The sequence below is a fragment of the Cebus imitator genome, unplaced genomic scaffold (genome assembly GCF_001604975.1).
Source record: "Cebus imitator isolate Cc_AM_T3 unplaced genomic scaffold, Cebus_imitator-1.0 Scaffold240, whole genome shotgun sequence".
NCBI classification, from domain to species: Eukaryota; Metazoa; Chordata; class Mammalia; order Primates; family Cebidae; genus Cebus; species Cebus imitator.
This window is the reverse complement of record NW_016107555.1, coordinates 646,385-666,216: the sequence shown is the minus strand read 5'-3', so window position 1 is coordinate 666,216 and position 19,832 is coordinate 646,385. Positions and strand designations below refer to the sequence as shown.

Sequence of the window (19,832 nt, the reverse complement as noted above, 5' to 3'; positions counted from 1 at the left end):
TGGTAGCCTATGGTCTCCAAGGGAGTATGTGGACTGAGGTGCAGAAAAACAATAAAGAACAACGTCTCGTTTTTTTCTTTTAATCTCATCCTCTATAAAAATTCTTTAGTGGATCCTTTAAAATGTATCTAATATACTAGTAGGGCGTAACATGTAAATAATTTAGAGGTAAATAAATATGTGAAAGTTGAAGGGTTATGCTGAAAAGTTTCAAAAAGTTTTGAAGCCACTGATTGAAAAAATTTACCAACTAAATTCCTAACATTGCTACATCCAGTTTTATAAGACTCTTAAGGCCACTGATTTTCATTCACTAAGCAATTTCTAGTTTCAAATATAATGTTAAATCATCATTAAAATCAACTGCCACAAGACATAGGCCCATGGGAAAAAATAAATTAACTGCCAAGTCTACAAGAAATACAATACTGAAAAATACGCACTTATTATGGGTTGGGTTACATTTATAAGTACACTAGAGCTAATATATATAATAATATGGTATCAAATCTATGTTTCAAAGAAATACATTGAGTTTTTAAATAATTCATAAGTTCTGACTTATTAAATGGCTTCCAAATTATAAAATACTATTTTCCTGATAGAGTAACAATCTATGATTAAGACTAATTTCCAGCATATTTACTTAATTTTCATGTCTAAAAATGTCTGAAATAGTTAATAAATAACTGATTAAACAGCAGGCCTCTAAACTAGCAAATGCTTGTCAAAGCAAAAGCATTCTGTCTGAGGGGGAAAATGTAAGTTATGCAAATGATCAAAACTTACAGAACTTCAAAGAATTTTATGATCAGTTGAGACAAGGTAACAAAGCTGTAAGGTTCCAGTAAGTATTTAAATCTAACCTGTGATAAGGAAAGAGATTCATCCATATAACCTCTCACCATGCAAAACAAAAGCGTTCTGAATCAGAAAGTAGCGCCAAAGAATCTTTAAAAAATAAAGCTCAACAGGCAGCACTGTTTTCTTCTTGCGTCTTTTAACAGAACTGAGTATCCAATAAGGGAAGAGTGCTACCTTGCCTTAACTTGGACATCAATGTTGAGCCAGGCACACAAATGGATTTAGACCAACTTGAAAAACCAGCAACTTCAGCCATTTGAATTAAAGGAATAATAACTCCCAAATTGATGGCCATATACCCAATTCTCATCACCACACTAAATGGGCATTACCTTAAACTGAAATATTCAGATTTCAAAATAAAAAAAGATGACAAAGCAATCTACTCCTAACAGTAAGACACCTAGAATAAAATTTACCAAAAAAGGAAACATCATCCAAGATGATGAACATTTGTTCATTCTACTTCATAAATCTACTTTCTAATTGGATGCCAAATACATGATCTACTGTACAGCATTCATTCTTTTTTTTTTTCAGCCTTCATTCTTAATAAAAATTCTTAGCATTAAGCAAATTTTCTTCATTAGAAAGGATGAAAAGCCATCTCAGTCATATGAAGCCTGCCCTTTCCAACTCTATAGAAACTCACATTGCCAAGATACTACACATTCTGTGGAACACTGGGACTATATATTTATTAATTTATGAGACATAAGAACTAATGTTTAACTGGCATGCAGGCAGAATTAACCACTAAATACAAGACACCAAAATGCAAGAAAATAGAAACTCATGCTAATTTAGTTAAGTCAACATGCACATTTTATATCTTTCAATGCAAATTAAGCAGATCAGAGAAAGATCAAAAAACATGTTGGTTGGTTTCTATCAAATCCATATTAAATAATCTCATTTACAATTTCCTAAGTCAGTATTTTAAATTTAAAGCTAATATAAAGTAGGATTATGCAAAACAGCCTAAAAAATTTGCCCTTAAAATAATTATACCCTTAAAAAAAGAAACTTATCTACCTCGTTAGTGTTCCAACGGTGCCTCTCTTTTGGTAAACTTGAACATTTCGGCAGACATTCAAGCAGCTTTTTCGGTAAAAAGATTTTTACATGACTACTATTGCTGTTCCCATGATCATCTATAAAGAAGAAAACAATAAATTTAGAGAAAATAATAGAGAAAATCTTCTTTAAAGTACACTGGCAAGGTCAGAAATAGCAGCTCAGCTTAGTCAATGTGAGACCAAGAGCATCAGAGGCCCCACTATTCCTCTTAGTAATACTCATTTACACATTTATCAGATAGATGGCAGCAGGAATCTGGTCAAGAGGTTTTAAAATAGGATCGGGCTTGTGCTCCATGACATGTGAGTGAATAGGGAAAATCCCAGTAGCTGCCCATAACCAGAATGTTATTTTTAAAGGTTCTTTCCCCATGTTTCCATGAAGCACATAAAAATTATAAAATTAACCTCACAAAACCCAAAAATCTTTTATTAAGCAGTTGAAAAAATGTTAAGTTTCTTAGGTAAGAAGAATTATAGTAATATATGACTATTTTGTTCGTAAATACTACTTCATCCTCTAGACTATACATGAGATTTAGCCTTTCAAAAAGCAAATCACAAATCTTATAAATATAAGAGCTTTAAGTCTGCAGTTAGCTACCCAGGTAATACAGAAGCTAGCCTTTCTAGGCCTGAACATAAAAACATCATTTTAATTAACTTGATTTACATATACATATCTACATAATTAATGTGTTTCATCAAAATGTAACTCTTCTAAATGAGTTAGAGAAAAATTAATTACTTTCAGACTAGATGGTATGTCTGACTACCTAATAATCAGTCTACCTGATGCTTTCTACAAGAAATCATTTCCTTTACATAACATTTACTTCACTCATTTATTTACTTATATATCATTTATTATTTCACTCCTATAAACAAAGTTCCTTTGCCTGGCTCAAAATTTCTTGCAAGCTTTGGCACATTTAGGTCAAAGTTTCAAATTATTCATTCCAGTTTTTTTCATGCTAAATAAGACCCCCAATATACGAAGAGTGTAACACAGAACCAGGTACTAAGGAGCAACACATAAACATGAAGGACTTAATTTGTTCCAGTAAGTCACAGTTGAAACAACTTTTCCTGATAGAATAAGGCTTTGTAACACTGAACTCGGAGTCAAGAGTCCAAGATCTGGCCCAGTTCTGCTACTTTCAATTGTGTGACCTTGGGTAAGTTACTTAATATTTTTAGTTTTCCCAAATTAATAAGATTAGATTAACTCTGATTCTTCTCCAGACACAAATCCCTATAAAATTTACTGTCATTAAATAACTTAATATGCCTTACAATTAAGCAACCTTATGTAAGTATATAGGAATTGGTTAATAATCTTAAAAGTGAAATGCAACAATGACTTTTTCCAGTTATTTCCTATAACTGTTTAATACAGCCTATCTTTTCAAACAGGTAAAAAACATCAAAGAATAAAAAATTTTGTCTAAGGTTACAAAATCCCCTCCAAACATTCTTCATCTGATTAACACATTTCTTCTCAAAGAAAAGATCTTAAAAGGAAAATACTGGGCATAGAAATAAAGTCTAAAAAATTTACTACATCATATAGAAAGATTTTATAGAGATGAACTTAGGAGAGTTTTAGCGTACTAAATCTTTTTTGGTCCATGAACTACATAACCAATTGAATTATAATACCAGTCCTCTATTTCTATAAGCAGTATAAAAACTTTAAAAATCTAAAAACTGACTGCTTTTTAGAACCTCAAATTTTTAATTTAATAGGAAAATAAGACTAAACTTTTCAAAAATCTTGCTATGAAACCAAAAAGAAACTGTTCAACTAAAAGAAAGTTCACAGAAAGTTCTGTATTAATTACACACTATAAAACCTTGGTAATTTTACGTGCTTATGCATGCTCCCTGCCCTTCATCCTCCCGAGGGAGGTGCCATGGGCCACAAAACTTTAAAGCAGAGAATACCAAATCACATGAGCCTTTACCTCCCTTCTCTCTTCCCCTAAAGTAGTTTTATTCTCATTTTTAAAAATCCCCCATGATACGTACAATTCTGAAAATAGAGGTGAAATTCTAAAATCTATATTCAATTCAAATATTCAACATTTACAGGTACCTTTTTTGAAAACAGCACTATACTAGTTGCTCAATGGGTGAGCTTGCTCTGAATAGTCATATCTCTAAGAAAGTTATTAGCCTAAAGTACAATTCTGAACATTTATGAGCAGAATATTAAGCCACAGCTTCTATGTTTGTGATCACAATCTGATGTTAATTTTCTGTTCTTTTAGCCTCTTTGAGGAACCCAGTTACCGTGTGGTATATAAAATGCGTGCGTGCGTGCGTGCATGCGTGTGTGCATGTGTGCATTGCTTATGTGTGTAGTAAAGATACTCTTCTCAATAGCACAATTAACTGCTATAGAAAAGGCTTCAGTCTTCCACTCTGATACCAAATCAGGCAATGGTAAATGTGCCCAAAGAGGAAAAGGAACAGGGCTGTGTAAGCACCCTCTCAATCTAGTTTCTAAACATTACAGTTTACATGGGGGTGTGGCCATGGAATCACAAGGAATAGGAATATGACTGGCCAATGGGTCCCCTTAATCAGTTTTTAAACTATACCATTTCCAGAATTTTAGGTTCACATTGAATATAAATTGGATGTTTTTAAGAAACGTAACAATGGGTCAATTTTCCTATTACATTATAAGGATTGCAAGTTTAATATTGAGAAAAGAGTTAGTAGAATTTCAAATAGGCAAAATGTTAAAACTCATATTTTTAAATTTCAGTGTTTCTACAGGTGAAGTGGGATAAAGAGAAACTGATTTTATACTGGAAAAGAACTGTTCACATGGCTCTACTATATAAAAATGTGTTTTTCAACTAAAACTTGCTTTTTAATGTGTTTAGGATAACGAAAAGGATAAAATAACTAAACACATGTGCCAGTTTTTAAATCCTAATAATAGTATCTTGAGTGAACAATAAAATTAAGGCGTACGCTGGTTTCAACTGCATCATTCAGTACTCAATACAAATACTTAAACTTTGACACTGAAAAGTGGGAGTGTCAACCAAATGACAGTAAAACATTTCATTATCATTATCTAACAAAATATACATGATATTAGACTTTACGAAATAATTTTCCAACCAACTTCACAATAAAAAAAATAACTAGTGAGGCTCTTGAAATTGACAGATGATTTGCTTGGCTGACAGCTGTAATTCTAGAGAATGAACCATCCTTTTTGTCAACCTACAAGTTATACTATAACTAAAACTTCCCAAAATGCACAAAAATGCTCATTCATTTAGACAAAAAGCAGAATTATTGTTTTCATGTTTTGTTTCAAAAAACTAAGATTCATATTGCCAAATCCTTTACTTAAATCCAAAGAAATGTATCTGACCTTTTCCTTTGAAAATTCTGTGACTTCTGCCAAGGTAAATTCTAACTATACGAACTAACCTAGAAATGATACATTCATCTTACTTTGATTCATAATTAATAAAAATTAAATAATTTTGGTTCTATGAATAATGACGAACACTGTTACTCAATCAAGTTGATTACAATTATCTTTCAAACTCTAGACCAAACTGTTCAAACAGTTCGGTGTAACAGTGTATCAAACTGCTAAATCTTATTGGGAATATCTTTGATCAACAACATGAGTAGTAAAATCAAAAGGAAGCTCTACAATTCTCTGTTTAGCTCTAATTATTATGTGCTTAGATTTAATTAGTAGGATAGGAACTGACTGAGGAAAACATAAACACATATTGTTATATTCAAGTCAGCATAATGCTCACAGCAGCAAATACTGCCATTACTAATCTAAGACCTTCAAATCACCATATATCCAAATAAATATTAATTAAGCACTATGTGCCAAACATTGATCTGAGTTTGCATTTTTCTTTTGCATTATTCTTTTCCAAAGTCTCCAAAGTGCATTAAGCCCAGTAGTAATTCTCCAAAAGATTTTTAAAAGGTTAAAAAACAGAAACTAACAGCTTTTTAAGTAGAAAAATATAATTAGTTTCGCTATTTAACAATCCCCTTCCTGTTCTTAGAGTTGTGTGATCATCAAATCTTACCGTTTCTATTTTTAGGCAGCCCAGATTTACCTTTTTCCTATAGATCAAATTACCAAATCTCGGGTCCAAGTTTAAGTCAACTCCTAACTCAGGTTCAATAAACTTCTCACTATTAATCTACATTTACATTTTCAATCTAAAAATATGTAAGAGGGGACAGATAAAGTGGGGGCACAGAAGTCCTGCAATTCATCACTTCAAGTTGGGTTTGGGGGCATTCTCTCCTGCTCTACTTCATTCAATTCCAACTGGAGGTACACATGATGAAGTAAATCTATTTTCCATTATTTATCAGGGAGTAAACATCTGTGGGACTCTACTGTGTATCAGGCACCCAGAAAGGATCTTACATTGCACTCTTTCATTTAATCCTCACAATAAAACACAAGGGCTTAATTACCCCCATTTTACAGAGGAGGAACGTGAGGCTCAGATTAATTTGCCCAAGATCACAGCTACTGAGTGGATCAACTGGGATTCAAACATGGCCTGTGGCTTTTCCCACAATACCACACTGCTCCTACTCTAAGTCACCTGGTATTGGACACCAGAATTATAGAACTGTTGTATTAGTATCAAACATTTGCAAAGTGCTTTCACTTCTCTGTGTGATTAAATCTTTTGCCTTTTTTAATCCCCACAGAAACTTTATGAAGACAGAATTCTTTTTGCTACCCCAGAAGGATTAAGTAACTCATCTAAGATCACACAGCAGTTAAGTGCAGAACCCAGGTCTTCTGAGTCTGGGCTGAAGGCTGTTTCCACTGCACTAGATGATAATTACTCTCACTGTCAAGCCCACCCCTTCCTGTAAGTCAAAAGCTTTTTCAAATCCTACCTTCTATAGGTGGCACGGTGTTGAGAACACAGTAGGTGCTAGTTCCGCAGAATACACTTTGGGAAACGCTCTAAGGAAACAGAAAATAAAATGTAAAACTAATCTTTCAAAAAGATATAATCTGGCTCTTCTGTGATATTCCTGCCAAGATGCAAAACCTGAATCTAATCATGAGGAAACATCAGACAAATCGAAATTGAGGAACATTCCACAAAATGACTGGCCTGCAATCCTCAAGAATGTCAAGGTCATGAAAGCCAAAAAAGACTAAGAACTGTTCTGTATTAAGAGACTGAAGATACAATCCGTTATGATCCAAGGTTCTGATTAGATATTTTTCTACAGAGGCCATTGCTGGATCAACTGGCAAAACAGGAACAGGACTGAAGAACTGGGGAGTAGGCATGTTTCAGTGTCAACTTCCTGCTTCTGATTGCTATCTTATGGTTATTGAGGAGAATGTTCTTGTTTGTAGGAAATACATGATCGAGTATTCGAGGGTGACAGAACATCACATCAGCAACTTATCCTCAAACGGCTCAGGGGGAAAACATTCTTTGCACTGCAAACTTAAGGCTGTTTCAAAATTTAAGATACATGTGTGAGAAAAGGTCTATGCTGGTGAACATGCATTAATTGTGTAATTTTTTTAATGGGAAGTAAGTGTGCTGTACATAGAATAAATTTTTGCCAAGAAGAACCAATGTCACATTCATTTTGAAGCTCAGTCAACACCAACAATATTATTAACCATTTCCCAACAACAAACCCAACACCCATCTCATCCAAAAAAACGTGAAGAGTGCCAACTAGTATTATAGCATGTGAAGTCAGTCAAGGGGAAGTCAACAAGAAAGAAACAAGGTCTCTCTCTGGCTGCTTCACTCAGATAAAATTAAAGATTTCACATAAAAACCTACACAGAAGTAACTTAAAAAAAAAAAAAAAGAAGAGGAAATGGTTTAAATCTTGATAGCCAATTATTTTCAGTCCTAAAAATATCTTTTTTGTTTAGTTGCAGTATTAAATAAAATTTTAGATTATTCATCCTACATTATAAACCACATATTTATACACTTAGAAAACCAAAGATAGGTTACAAGTTCAACAACCACCCTCAACATTTTATATTTAAAAATCTACCAGGCATGGTGGCTTGTGCCTATAGTCTCAGCTACTCAGGAGGCTGTGGTAGGAAGATCACCTGAGCCTAGGAGTTTTGAGGCTGCAGTGAACCATGATAACACCACTACACTCCAGCCTGGGCAACAGAGCAAGGCCACATCTTTAAAAATAATAATAATAAATAATTCAATGGCTCATGTCTGTAACCCCAGCACTTTAGGCAGCCAAGGCGGGTGGATTACTTGAGCTTAGGAGTTAAAGACCAGCCTAGGTAACATGGTAAAACCTCATCTCTACCAAAAACACAAAAATAAGCTGGGCATGGTGGCACACACCTGTGGTCCCAGATACCTGGAGGGCTAAGGTAGAAAGATTGCTGGAACCCGGGAATTCGAGGCTGCAGTGAGCCATGATCATGCCACTGCACTCCAGCCTGGATGACAGAGTGAAACCCTGTCCCAAAAAATTAACTAAAATAAAATAAAATGTAAAGAGTTCAGTTCTACCACTTACTAGCCATCCTTGGGAAAGTAATTCAACCTCTCTATATTATCTCATCCAAAAAGAGGGAGTGGATACTTCTCTCTCCTATCTCTCAGGCAGGAAGGGGGGTTAGATAACACATACCCAAGCCCTTTTAGTTCAAAAGCACCATCCAAATACAAACACTATTGTTACCACAGTTAATGAGGATGATCTTTAACCATGTTAATGTTTTCTAAGAACAAACAGGATTGCCTGAGTTATTTATCTGTTGTTGGTGTTTCTGTTTTTGTTTTGAGACAGAGTCTCACTCTGTTGCCCAGGCTGGAGTATAGTGGCACAATCTTGGCTCACTGCAACCTCCGCCTCCCAGGTTCAAGCAATTCTCCTGCCTCAGCCTCCCAAGTAGCTGGAACTACAGGCGCCCGCCACCACGCCTGGCTAAGTTTTGTATTTTTAGTAGAGATGGGGTTTCACCATATTGGCTAGGCTGGTCTCGAATTCCTGACCTCCAATGATTCACTGGCCTTGGCCTTCCAAAATGCTAGGATTACAGGCATGAGCCACCACACCTGAGTTTTTTATGCCAAAAGTGTTGAAATCTGACTAATGTTGACTTCCACAAATTTTTAATTTTCCTCTCCCTTATGTCCATGATCAAGTGCTTCAGAAGTCAATTTTCAGCGTCCATATAAAGTCCTTCACTATAATGTGACTCCTAGCTACCAGGATAACCATGAGCTCCTTAATTCTTTCTTTTCTATTTCTATAAAATTCTTGTTCTAGGACTGTTTCTCTCTCCTGTTTGATTTAACCAATTCCCAGCTACTTGGGAGACAGTGGTGGGAGGATCACTTGAGCCCAGGAATTTGAGCCAGAGGTGAGCCATGACAGTGCCACTGACTGTAGCTTGGGTGACAGAGTGAGACCCTGATACAAAAACAAAAAAAGTAGTTTACTATGATATCATCTGTGGTAATAGCCATGTCCAAGGATTCACCTATAAACTAGACAAGGCTCAGATTTCATGTATCCTTTGGAAAATTAAACATTACTTTCTACCTATGACTGTGAGCACAGAATTATCGTACATTAGGAAAAGTGGCTGATGGGAAGATTTCCAAAAGGGGAGATGTCAGCAGCACACTGACTTCTTGTAACATTTGCAAGAGTCGCCAGCAACAGCCCACTAATCGCATGAATACAACATCTCATTTTAATTTAGTTTCTGAATTAAAATTTGAAATTTTATGCCATTAAAAATAATGTCTTACATTCAAGGCTTAACACTTCCTGGCTTCCTGTTATCAAACACTGATGATATGATTACCATTTGAGATATCTTAACAATGGTCACTTAGGTTCAGTGGGACACACTAATGAGAAGCTTCATAAAAAAGGATTTTTATATCCAACTTCAAAGTCTGACAATAAGTAAATCAGTGACAGAATATATGAAATAACAGGAAGAATAGGGCACTAAAATAACATATTTCACAGAAATATCACAGACAAAAACCAATCACGCTTTCTCCACAGCACTGCATAATAAAGTCTCTACAGTTCACTAGGAAAGAAACGTTAAGTCAAAACTGAAATCAAGTCATTCTATCTTGGAAAACCATAGGTTCTCAAAACAAGTAAGCCAGAGCACAAAAAAACTTACATAAGAAATGGCTACCTTGTATTAGATGCCCTGTGCCAGATACTGGGCCAGGAGCTTTCACAGTGTTCTGATCTCCCTCTAAGTGCCTGTTTGCAATGCTGGGGTGGCTATGCCACAGAGGAAGGCATGCTGGTCTTAAGCACCTGCAGAGCCACGGTGGTGGTGTCCCAGGCCACCACTACTGCTGAGAAGTCTGAGCAAATCAGTGAGCCACTCTGTCCACAGGATAACAGTGGAATGGAAAAGCACAAGCCTTCAAGTCAGAAAGATCTGGGTTCGAGTCCTTCCTGAGAAACGTCTTCAAGTGCCCCCCTGCTGACTCTTCAACTCAGACCCCTCACACTTCAGGAAGCCTCTAGCCCACAGGGTTAGGCAGTACCGGTGGGGCCTTTGGAGTGGCCTGTGTTTTCCTCTCACAGAACACATCCTTCTTTATGGTAGCTCCTTCCATTTGTTCTACAACTATTAAAGGAGCACCTAACATGTGCCAGACACTGTTTAGGAGCTGGGACACAGCAATGAACAGGACAGACAAAGGTCCTGTCCTCCTGGAGGTACATTCCAGTGGAGGGAAAGCAGATGGTAAATGGGATACTCTCCAATAGGGGTAAATGCTATAAAGGAAATGAAATGGAGTGGTGCATTACTGTAAAAACTTGGTAGGATATTTTTCATTGTTTCTGAATGTATAGCCCTGGTGGAGTGAAGGGAATACTTGATTAGAGCATCAAGAAACCTGTATTCCATCATTAACCAATCAATGGTCCTCAGCCTTAGCTAGCTATCTAGTGAGATCTCCAAAACTCTGACACCCAGAGCAATTAAGTCAGAATGTCTGGAGATGGGACCCAAGCCCCAGTATTTTTTTAAAGGTCCCCAAGTAATCCCAAGATGTATCCGAAGTTGGGAACCACTGAAATAAACAGTTGTGTGACTCTGGGCAACTCTCTGACTTTCCCAGTTTTCTCAAGAGTCAAATGGGTAGTCGATCTTGAGTAGAACTTCTCCAAACTTTGTGCATGCGGGTGATCTTAGGATCTTCTTTTAATGCAGGTTCTGATTCACAGGTCTGAGGGAGGCCTGCGATTCCGCCCCCAGGTGATGCCCATACTGCAATTAACGGCCACACCTTGAGTATGTGAAACTAGGTGTTCAGCCTAAAAGACGAGGAATTAGACAAAAGATCTATAAAAGATCTTTACCGTCCTAACATTCCTCAATCGCATTAATTCCACTAATTCCTAGAAGACTAAAAAACTACTTTCATCTGTTAGTACATACTATAATACAAAACTATACCAGAACATCCATGAAGATAATTAAAAGAAACTCTGGGGATGGTTACTCAAGCATAGGGCCCATTTCTGCTAGAAGTGCCCAAGAAGGCTGGGCATGGTGGCTCACACCTGTAATCCCAACACTTTGGGAGGCCAAGGCGAGAGGACTGCTTAAGCCCAGGAGTTCAAGACCAGCCTGGGCAACATGGTGAGGCTGTCTCTACAAAATATTAAAATATTAGCCAGGTGTGGTGCTGTGTGCCCATAGTCCCAACTACAAGGAAGGCTGAGGCAGGAGGATCGCTTGAACCTGGGAGATTGAGGTTGCAGTGAGCCATGAGAGCATACTGCACTACAGCCTAGGCGACAGAGTAACACCCTGTCTCAAAAAAATATATATATAGAAATACCCAAGAGGAGAGATGCAGAGCTCTATAATACATATGCTCTGTTTTCAAAAGAACACTATCTAATTGAAACAATACTTTTTAAAAAGGTAATGAAAAGGGGAGAGATAGCATGGGAAGAAATGCCAGATATAGGTGATGGGGAAGAGGGCAGCAAATCACACTGCCATGTGTGTACCTAGGCAACAACCTTGCATGTTCTTCACATGTACCCCAAAACCTAAAATGCAATAAAAAAAAAAGGCAATGAAGAAATAATATATGACTTAAAAGGTTAAAACAAGGGACAGATGATAGCAGTATGGAAATTCACTAACTACCTGGGTATCAAGCAGAAACTCTCTGAAGCCATGGACTATGTTTTATTCATTTTGTCTCCATTCAGAGAACCTAGATCAGGACGTCACACATGGGCACTTCATTATATATGTATAATATATACATACATTAGAGTTTTTGGAAGATGGATTAATGAAACAAGATGCTATATAGTAAGAAGTGATTACAGGCTTTGGAACAGAGACACAGCATAATGAAAACTGTCTTTACTAGTCTTTGAAATAAAGACAAATAATATTTAGGTCTCCACAGAATTCAAGCCAAGCCCAAAACTCTTAGTACCTTTACTATGCTCACTAGTTTTGCTTAGCATCCTAGACACTGTGCCTAGACAGTTAGGGAGGGTAACTGTATAATGTCTCAAACGCCATAAATATTCACTTCTTGCCCAGGTAAAATCCAAAACAGGTGTTCCTGATGGGCAGACTGTTCTCCAAGCAGTGGCTCTGCTGCCTGTGCTCCATCCACCCGTGGCAGAAGACTTTCTGGGTCATTAGGCCCTCTGCATCAAGCCAGATAAGGAAAGGGCATGATACTCATGCCCCAAAAGTTTTAGGGGCCACGTCTGGAAGTGGCATACTACGTTGCTCTCACCCCACTGGCTAGAATTTGGTCATGATTGCAAGGGGGACTGGAAAATGCCCAGGAAGAGGAGGAGAAAGGGATCAGCTAGCTGTCTCTGCCACAGTATCTTCTGTCAACTGCTTTTTTTACAAAACAGTCACTCCTTTCAGAAATGTCTTCTGCTAACCTACAACTCCATTTTCAATCCCTAAGGCCATTCAGGATCTAAAACCAATCTATGAGTTTTCCTTCTCCAATAAATATTTTCCTAACATACTTGAAATGAGATTTTATCAAATGCATTCTTGAAAGGATGTCTCGCTTGTTCTTCCCAGTAACTCCGGTAATACTTATTACAACGTCTGGTACATAACACAAGCTAAAATTACTTGTAGAATTCATAAATTAATAACCTTCCCAAAGTTTATGGAAAGGAAAAAGAATGGTCGTATCTCTTGTCCTGGTCATGGTGGTGTCGTTTACAAAAAGCCTTCTTTTTCAAGCACATCTCTTCCTATAAGGTTACCGAGTTGCCTTGGTCACTCATCCTCTTGGTCACTTTGGTTTGCTGTGCCTTGGTACTGTGCCACTGAAACAAAAGCAAAAGACTGAACAAGCAGTGGCTCGAACCTGTAGCCCCAACTACTCAGGAGGCTGAGGGAGGATTGTTTGAGCCCAGGAGTTCAAGGCTGCAGTAAGCTGTGACTGTGCCACTGCACTCCAGCCTGGACAATAGAGAAGGACACCATCTCTAAAAAAAAAATTTTGTAAAGAAAAAACTGTAGATATGACTCTCAGTCCATCAATGTTGCACATATTTTTAAAGAAAGCAATCATATCCCTCTATTCATTCAAGAAATCAAGCAATATGACAAAAGCTATTTTAAACCTGCTTTAAAAAAAAAAAAAACCTAAGAAGAATGGGAAAATACTCAACTGTTTTCACAGATACCAAGAAAATCAAACTAAAATTGGGGGCTAGAACACAAGGGTAATAAATAAAAAACAGCACAAGGTCTGTCAAAAGACATGCTTTGGAGACACTCCCTAAAATCAGGTTAACAATTTTATGAGACGAGCAATTCAACATGCACCCAAACCCAAGTAACTTTATTCTTTTCTGAACCACAAAAGGTTAGTGTGGGGAAAAATTATGTGCTACAGTACAAAAATATTTTGTGCTCACATATTACTTTTCAAGAAGTTTAAAATATACCATTAAGTGCTACTATACTATAATAACCCTCACAACTCCCCTATGGGATAGAAACAAAAATTATACAGTCAAGTTAAAAGGAAAAAGTCTGGTAGGTAGCCGACTTCCTACTCCTGGGGCAGGCTAAATAAAAAAATGAAACAGTAACCTCTAAGGTAATTGGGGCACAAACCATTTTAGGCTCTCAAATTGAGTTCAACACCTAGAATTGAGTTCAAAAGCAAACAACTAGCTTGAACAGACTACAAAACAGCTGAAGTTCTATGAGGCTGACATAGGAACTAATATTACAATATATCAAGCCTGATTTACGGCCTAAGAAATGAGATTAATTGATTCTCTATTAACAGAGATGCATGTAAAGCATGTTTAAAGCAATTTCACAATTTTTTAAAAAATTCTTTATAGATATGAATCACGAATTTTCATAAATTTAATTTGGCTTGGAAGCCAGTATACTCAACAGTCTGAAAATTACCAAAGAGCACTTATTAAATGTCCATATTTGTACAAATAGATTCTGATAGAATACATTCAGTAAGAAAAAAACTGTATGAAATTTAAAATATTGTTTTAGTTGTACTTATTGTTACTAATACTAATTGTGTTTAACTCCTCAGAGACAGCATTGTAAAATATCAACAAAATCAACCCAACAAACTAAGCATTCTATTCAATATTATGTATGTATAACAAGCATTTTCATATATAAAATTTTACTTTGATCCTAAAAGATAACAAAGCACACATTAAGCCTATTCTAGAAATGGAGACACCAAGACATGGGTACAGGCATTGGGCAAAGGCTACAGGCTGAGACAGAGCAGAATGAGAACCCGGCCAGGTCTCCCTACACTACAGTGTGACTTCTACAAGAACACACGGTTCTCTCCCTAATAATGCAGCAATGCTTCTCCACAAAGCAACACTGCAAAAGTTAGGCCGGAAAAAGTAAGTTGCCCTGAGAGAAAGGGAAAGCAAATGCTCCCACAGAGGAACACCAAGCAGGCTGGCTGGGAGGGAGACATCCTAAAGGAGAGGAGAGCAGTGGAACAGAATGCTACCACCACATACGCCTAACCTGACCTGTCTAAAGATCCTCCATACCTCTCAAACATTTTTTGGTCCATGAACCACAGACCACCATCACCTATCACTACTTTCTACTGCCCAAAGAACTAAAACTTCATCAAAACCAAAGGAGAGAATGGCACTGTTTCTCATAACAGAGCAACGAGCCAGACGCCCAGAAAATAGCAGCCACAGCCCTGGAATGGAGGTCGGCTATCTGGGAACCTCCCTTAATCCGAACACAGCCAGAGCCAGAACTAGGAAGGAAGCCAAGAACACTCTGAAGGCCAAAAAAGAATTTTACGAAGTCCATGCACAAAAGCTCATGTACTCTACTGTAAGAAGCGGTTCTCCGACCCACATTACTTCATTACTATAAAACTATTCACAGTTCTAGTATGCTTAATTATCAGGTTGCCAAGCCCAGAGAAAATCAGAAGCAACAAATCAGAGGGGAAAAAAAATATAGCTGAAAACTGACACACAGAAGCAAAAGAGTAACAGGAAACAGCAAGGAGAGATTTTTTTTAAGCAATAAAAATTGGACACAAGGATTTGAAAGGTGTAGTAGTTTGGGGTCATTTATCATAAAAGGAAAATTCTACTCAAAAAAACCCAAATCACAGTATTAAATAAAGCCCAATTTAATAAGCTACATACAACATAATGAACCCAAGGTTATCAAGGAAAATCTAAGTTAAATTCCATGTGTTCTACTTAACATAGAGAAAAAGGCAGCACAGTTTAATACCTTTTGTTTGCATATCACTTTGCAGTCTATAAAACACTTCTTATGAATTACCTCATTCGATCCTCAAAAAAACCATAAGGCAAGAGGGCAGACACCTCCACCGACCAGGAATTCGCTGGTAAATACTTCTATTTTAGCCAGGCAGATGGGTTTATTAGTGGCAATTACAACAAAGAATGTTCATTTGTCTAACAGGAGGGAGTACATAGAAGGCACATGAAGACAAAGGGCACGGAAGGCCTCCTGAGAAGCATCACCACATGACTATCCCACTTTTAACTAGAACTTCACTTCCAAAACTTCCACCTCTGAAAGCTCCCATTCTTCCATCTGCATCCTACAGAGCCTCATCCGAAGAACTGTTATAATGCCTTCTAATCCCATTATCCCCCCATACAGTGGAGGACAAACTTTATGATGGACCTCCCACAATCCCCACCTCTTGATGTTAACATCTTTGTGTAACCTCCTCCCCCGGAGTGTGGGCTGGACCTAGCCAGTCCTTCCAACCAGCACACCATGGAAAACGTAATGGGCAGACTGTCACTTCTGTCTTGCTAGAGACTGTCCCTCCTGGCTCTGACAAAGCAAGGTGTTGTGTTGGAGAGGCCCATGGGGCAGGAACTAAGGGCAGCCTCAGGTCAACAGCTGGTGAGAAGCTGAGTCCTCAGCCCAACAGCCCAAAGAAAAGAGCCTTCAAATGACCAAGAGAGCCTGGAAGTGGATCCTTTCCTACCAGAGATTTCCAAGGTGAGCCCAGTAATGGCCAGCACCTCGACTGCAGCTCAGCAGTCCCAAAGCAGCAGACTCAGCCCTGCTCTGCCCCAACGCCTGACCCACGGGAACCGGGAACCAGGAGATCCCACCCTGGACTGTTTAAAGCCACTGGGTTTGGCCGGGCGCGGTGGCTCAAGCCTGTAATCCCAGCACTTTGGGAGGCCGAGGCGGGTGGATCACGAGGTCAAGAGATCGAGACCATCCTGGTCAACATGATGAAACCCCGTCTCTACTAAAACTACAAAAAATTAGCTGGGCATGGTGGTGCATGCCTGTAATCTCAGCTACTCAAGAGGCTGAGGCAGGAGAATTGCCTGAACCCAGGAGGCGGAGGTTGCGGTGAGCCGAGATCGCGCCATTGCACTCCAGCCTGGGTAACAAGAGCGAAACTCCGTCTCAAAAAAAAAAAAAAAAAAAAAAGCCACTGGGTTTGTGATTATTTGTTACAGCAGCAATAGATAACTAATACACCCACTGACCATCAGGCCACAGTGATTTCTTCTCTCAGCTTGGACTGTTTCAATCAGTTCACCACCATTTCTACCAATATTCTGTATATGCCACCAGGGTTCTGAAATAATCATCTACCCTATCTCTACTCCTTTATTCTCTCATTATCAAATTGACAAAAACCAATAACTTTCTTTAGTCTTCAGTCTACTCAACTCTGCAGCATTACAGCTGTCAACCTCCTCTCAATCCTCCGCTCTCAGCATGCCTGAATTCATATTCTGCTTGTTCTACTACCTCTCTGACTATTCTTTCTCAGCCTCTACTGGTTCTCTCCCCTCTGCTGACAATAAAATGTAAGCATCCATCACATTTCTGCCCTCAGGCCCCTTCTCTGCTCCACTGGCAATCTCACTCAGGACTGTGACTTCTAATTGTTTTGAACTGATTCATTCATTCATTCATTCAACCAAAAGGTACTGTCTGGGCAACAAGATGTAGCAATTAGCAGAAAGACAAGGCTACTGCTCCCATGACGCTTCCACTCTCCTAGGGTCTGTGCTGCTGCCGCTGCATCTGTGCCTCCAGACCTCCTCACAGCCCTTCTCTCCCTGCCCCATGCCCAGGAGGCTGACCTCTAAGGACTCCAGCACCAAGGCTTCCTTGTCCTCTCGAAGTGCAATGAAGAAAAAAGACGCAGGGTGATATGAATGACTCCCTAAGCTTTGACCCACATCTCCAATGTCACATTGTATAGCTACCCACATTCTAAAGCTACCCAATGATGTCTTAAAAAGAGCGGTACCTTTGCAGCAATTCTCCCCAAAATATACCTGCCTTGTCTTGCCTATCTCAATCTGGCCTCACTAAATGCCCAGTTGTGGTTTAAAACCTAGGAGTCACCTTCCCTCAAGGCCCACATTCAATCACTCACAAAATTATATGTCTGTGTGGCACACACACTCCTCAGCCATGCTAGCTCTTTCCTCACCTTGCTAGACAACTCTTGCTAGAAGTGATTTTTTCCGAACTCCAGTCCACTCTTTGCTCATTCATTCATTCAGCTAACGAGCATTTACTAAGCCTAGGTACTCAAGCCTCTAACCTCTAGAAATGCATACCTAACTGAGAAAGAAGTAAACAAGCAACTCCGATGTAAACTAAAATGTACCATGCCTATGAAAACCATGTAGTGCTACAGTGCACACAGGAAGGGCATCCGATCCAATCTGAAAAGAGCACCAAGGTCAAGAAGGCATCTCCTATTGGAAGTCTCATTTAAGCTGAAACACAGAGGACATAGAGAGTCAACAAGACATGGGTAAGTGTGTGTGCCTGCGTTCCGGAGTCAGGTACAACTTCTAAATCAAGGCAACAGCAACGTGCGAGGCCTAAAACCACCAGACATTGTGGGACCTTGGTACAATCAGAGTCTAAAAAATGTAACATGACTGTAGAGAGGAAGGTGGAGAGGTAACTAGGTGGCCCTTATCAGCACCTTTCAGGAGAATCGACTTTATCCAATCGATTTCATTCCTTACTAAAAAAAATTCTAAAAGCCTCTCCTGAGCAGAGAATTAAATCCAGATTCTTTGGTCTGACTTTTCAGACTCCTAACAACATGACCCCTACCTACTCCCCAGGCTTACTTACCCATATGCACATGAATTCAACCCACTCCCTGTACTCATCTGGCTCTCTGCCTGTGTTCCATTTCCTCTGCTTGGAATTGCTCCTCTACCTACCATGTTTGCCTGTCAATGATTTCAGGTCAAATTCTACCTCCTCCCGGAAGTCTTTCCATCTTCCCTTACAGAGCCTTATTAAAGCATTATGACCTGTCTTGAATCAGTTACATCCATATCTGCTTCCCTATAGACTTATGTCACTACAGACTCTGTCCCCTACAGGCTTCTGAAGTATATGTAAACAGAAGTGACTCCTAATTTCAAAGTCTAGAAAAGATGTTCAGAAAAGTAATCAATTTACCACTACTGCAGTTCTAAATAGCTAACTATGGAAGGTCACAAAGAAATAATTATTTTTGAATTATGCAAAAACAATCAACCAAAAGCCTAGATTTCTGTACATTTTCATGTAAGTATCTGTAAAGAAAAATGGCTATAGAAATTTAAAAAACAGTATGTGAACAAGCTCAGAAAGATTACCTACTCAGTCACAAGGCATTTAAGGGACAGGGTCAAGACCAGAGCCAAGTCTCGAGATACTCTTTCCTAAAGGTGATAAACAGACTATAACCAGCGGATCTCCACCCAACTCACTATCAAACTCATCGAATTACCTGGAACTGTTATCCTTAATTCTTCCCACAATTAATTCCCATTTTCCTCCAGAGCTCTCAAGAAGCCTCCCCCAATCTCAAAGATTAGTCAAATCCCTTTATGACATATTGCACACACTTTCACAGCATTGAGTCCCAGCTGTAATTTCACATGGCATCTTGATTAATGTCGGTCTCCCCCTTAGCTCCGTAAGGACAGAGACTGGGTCTGTCCTTCCTTGTGCCTGGCACAGATAGGCACTTTGCTATTTGTTGAGTAAATGAAGTGACTTAAAAGTATAACCATAACTCATGTTCACATGGCCCCTGCAGGACCATAAGATCCTAAAACATCTTCTGATCCCTCCAGTAATAATAACAATTATATGAATTTTAATGTCACAATTTGATTGTAACATATTCTAATTCTTTGATAATTATTCATATATGTAATCTGCTAGTTCTCTATTAACCAGAATGTGTATTAATCAGAATACCACATTATTTTTAAAACATGCAAGGCATCAACAAGCTTTCACATAAAAAAAAAAAA

General features: G+C 38.4%; 1 protein-coding gene across 18 annotated transcripts in view; it reads right to left on the bottom strand.

Annotated features, from left to right (window-relative positions):
- Positions 1-19,832, bottom strand: part of CAMTA1 (calmodulin binding transcription activator 1) — a 963,406-nt gene that overhangs the window by 921,401 nt on the left and 22,173 nt on the right. For 15 of the 18 annotated variants that reach the window (XR_001816413.2, XR_001816412.2, XM_017498373.1 and 12 more), the window contains exons 2-3: positions 6,873-6,942; positions 1,900-2,018 (exon numbers count right to left, since the gene is read on the bottom strand). Coding sequence is in view for 16 of the 18 variants with exons in the window: in XM_017498373.1 (XP_017353862.1) it covers positions 1,900-2,018; positions 6,873-6,942 (189 nt within the window). In the remaining 2 variants the exon portion in view is untranslated. The remainder of the gene's footprint in view (positions 1-1,899; positions 2,019-6,872; positions 6,943-19,832) is intronic. The other 3 variants (XM_037727796.1, XM_037727802.1, XM_037727797.1) reach the window with 1 other exon arrangement.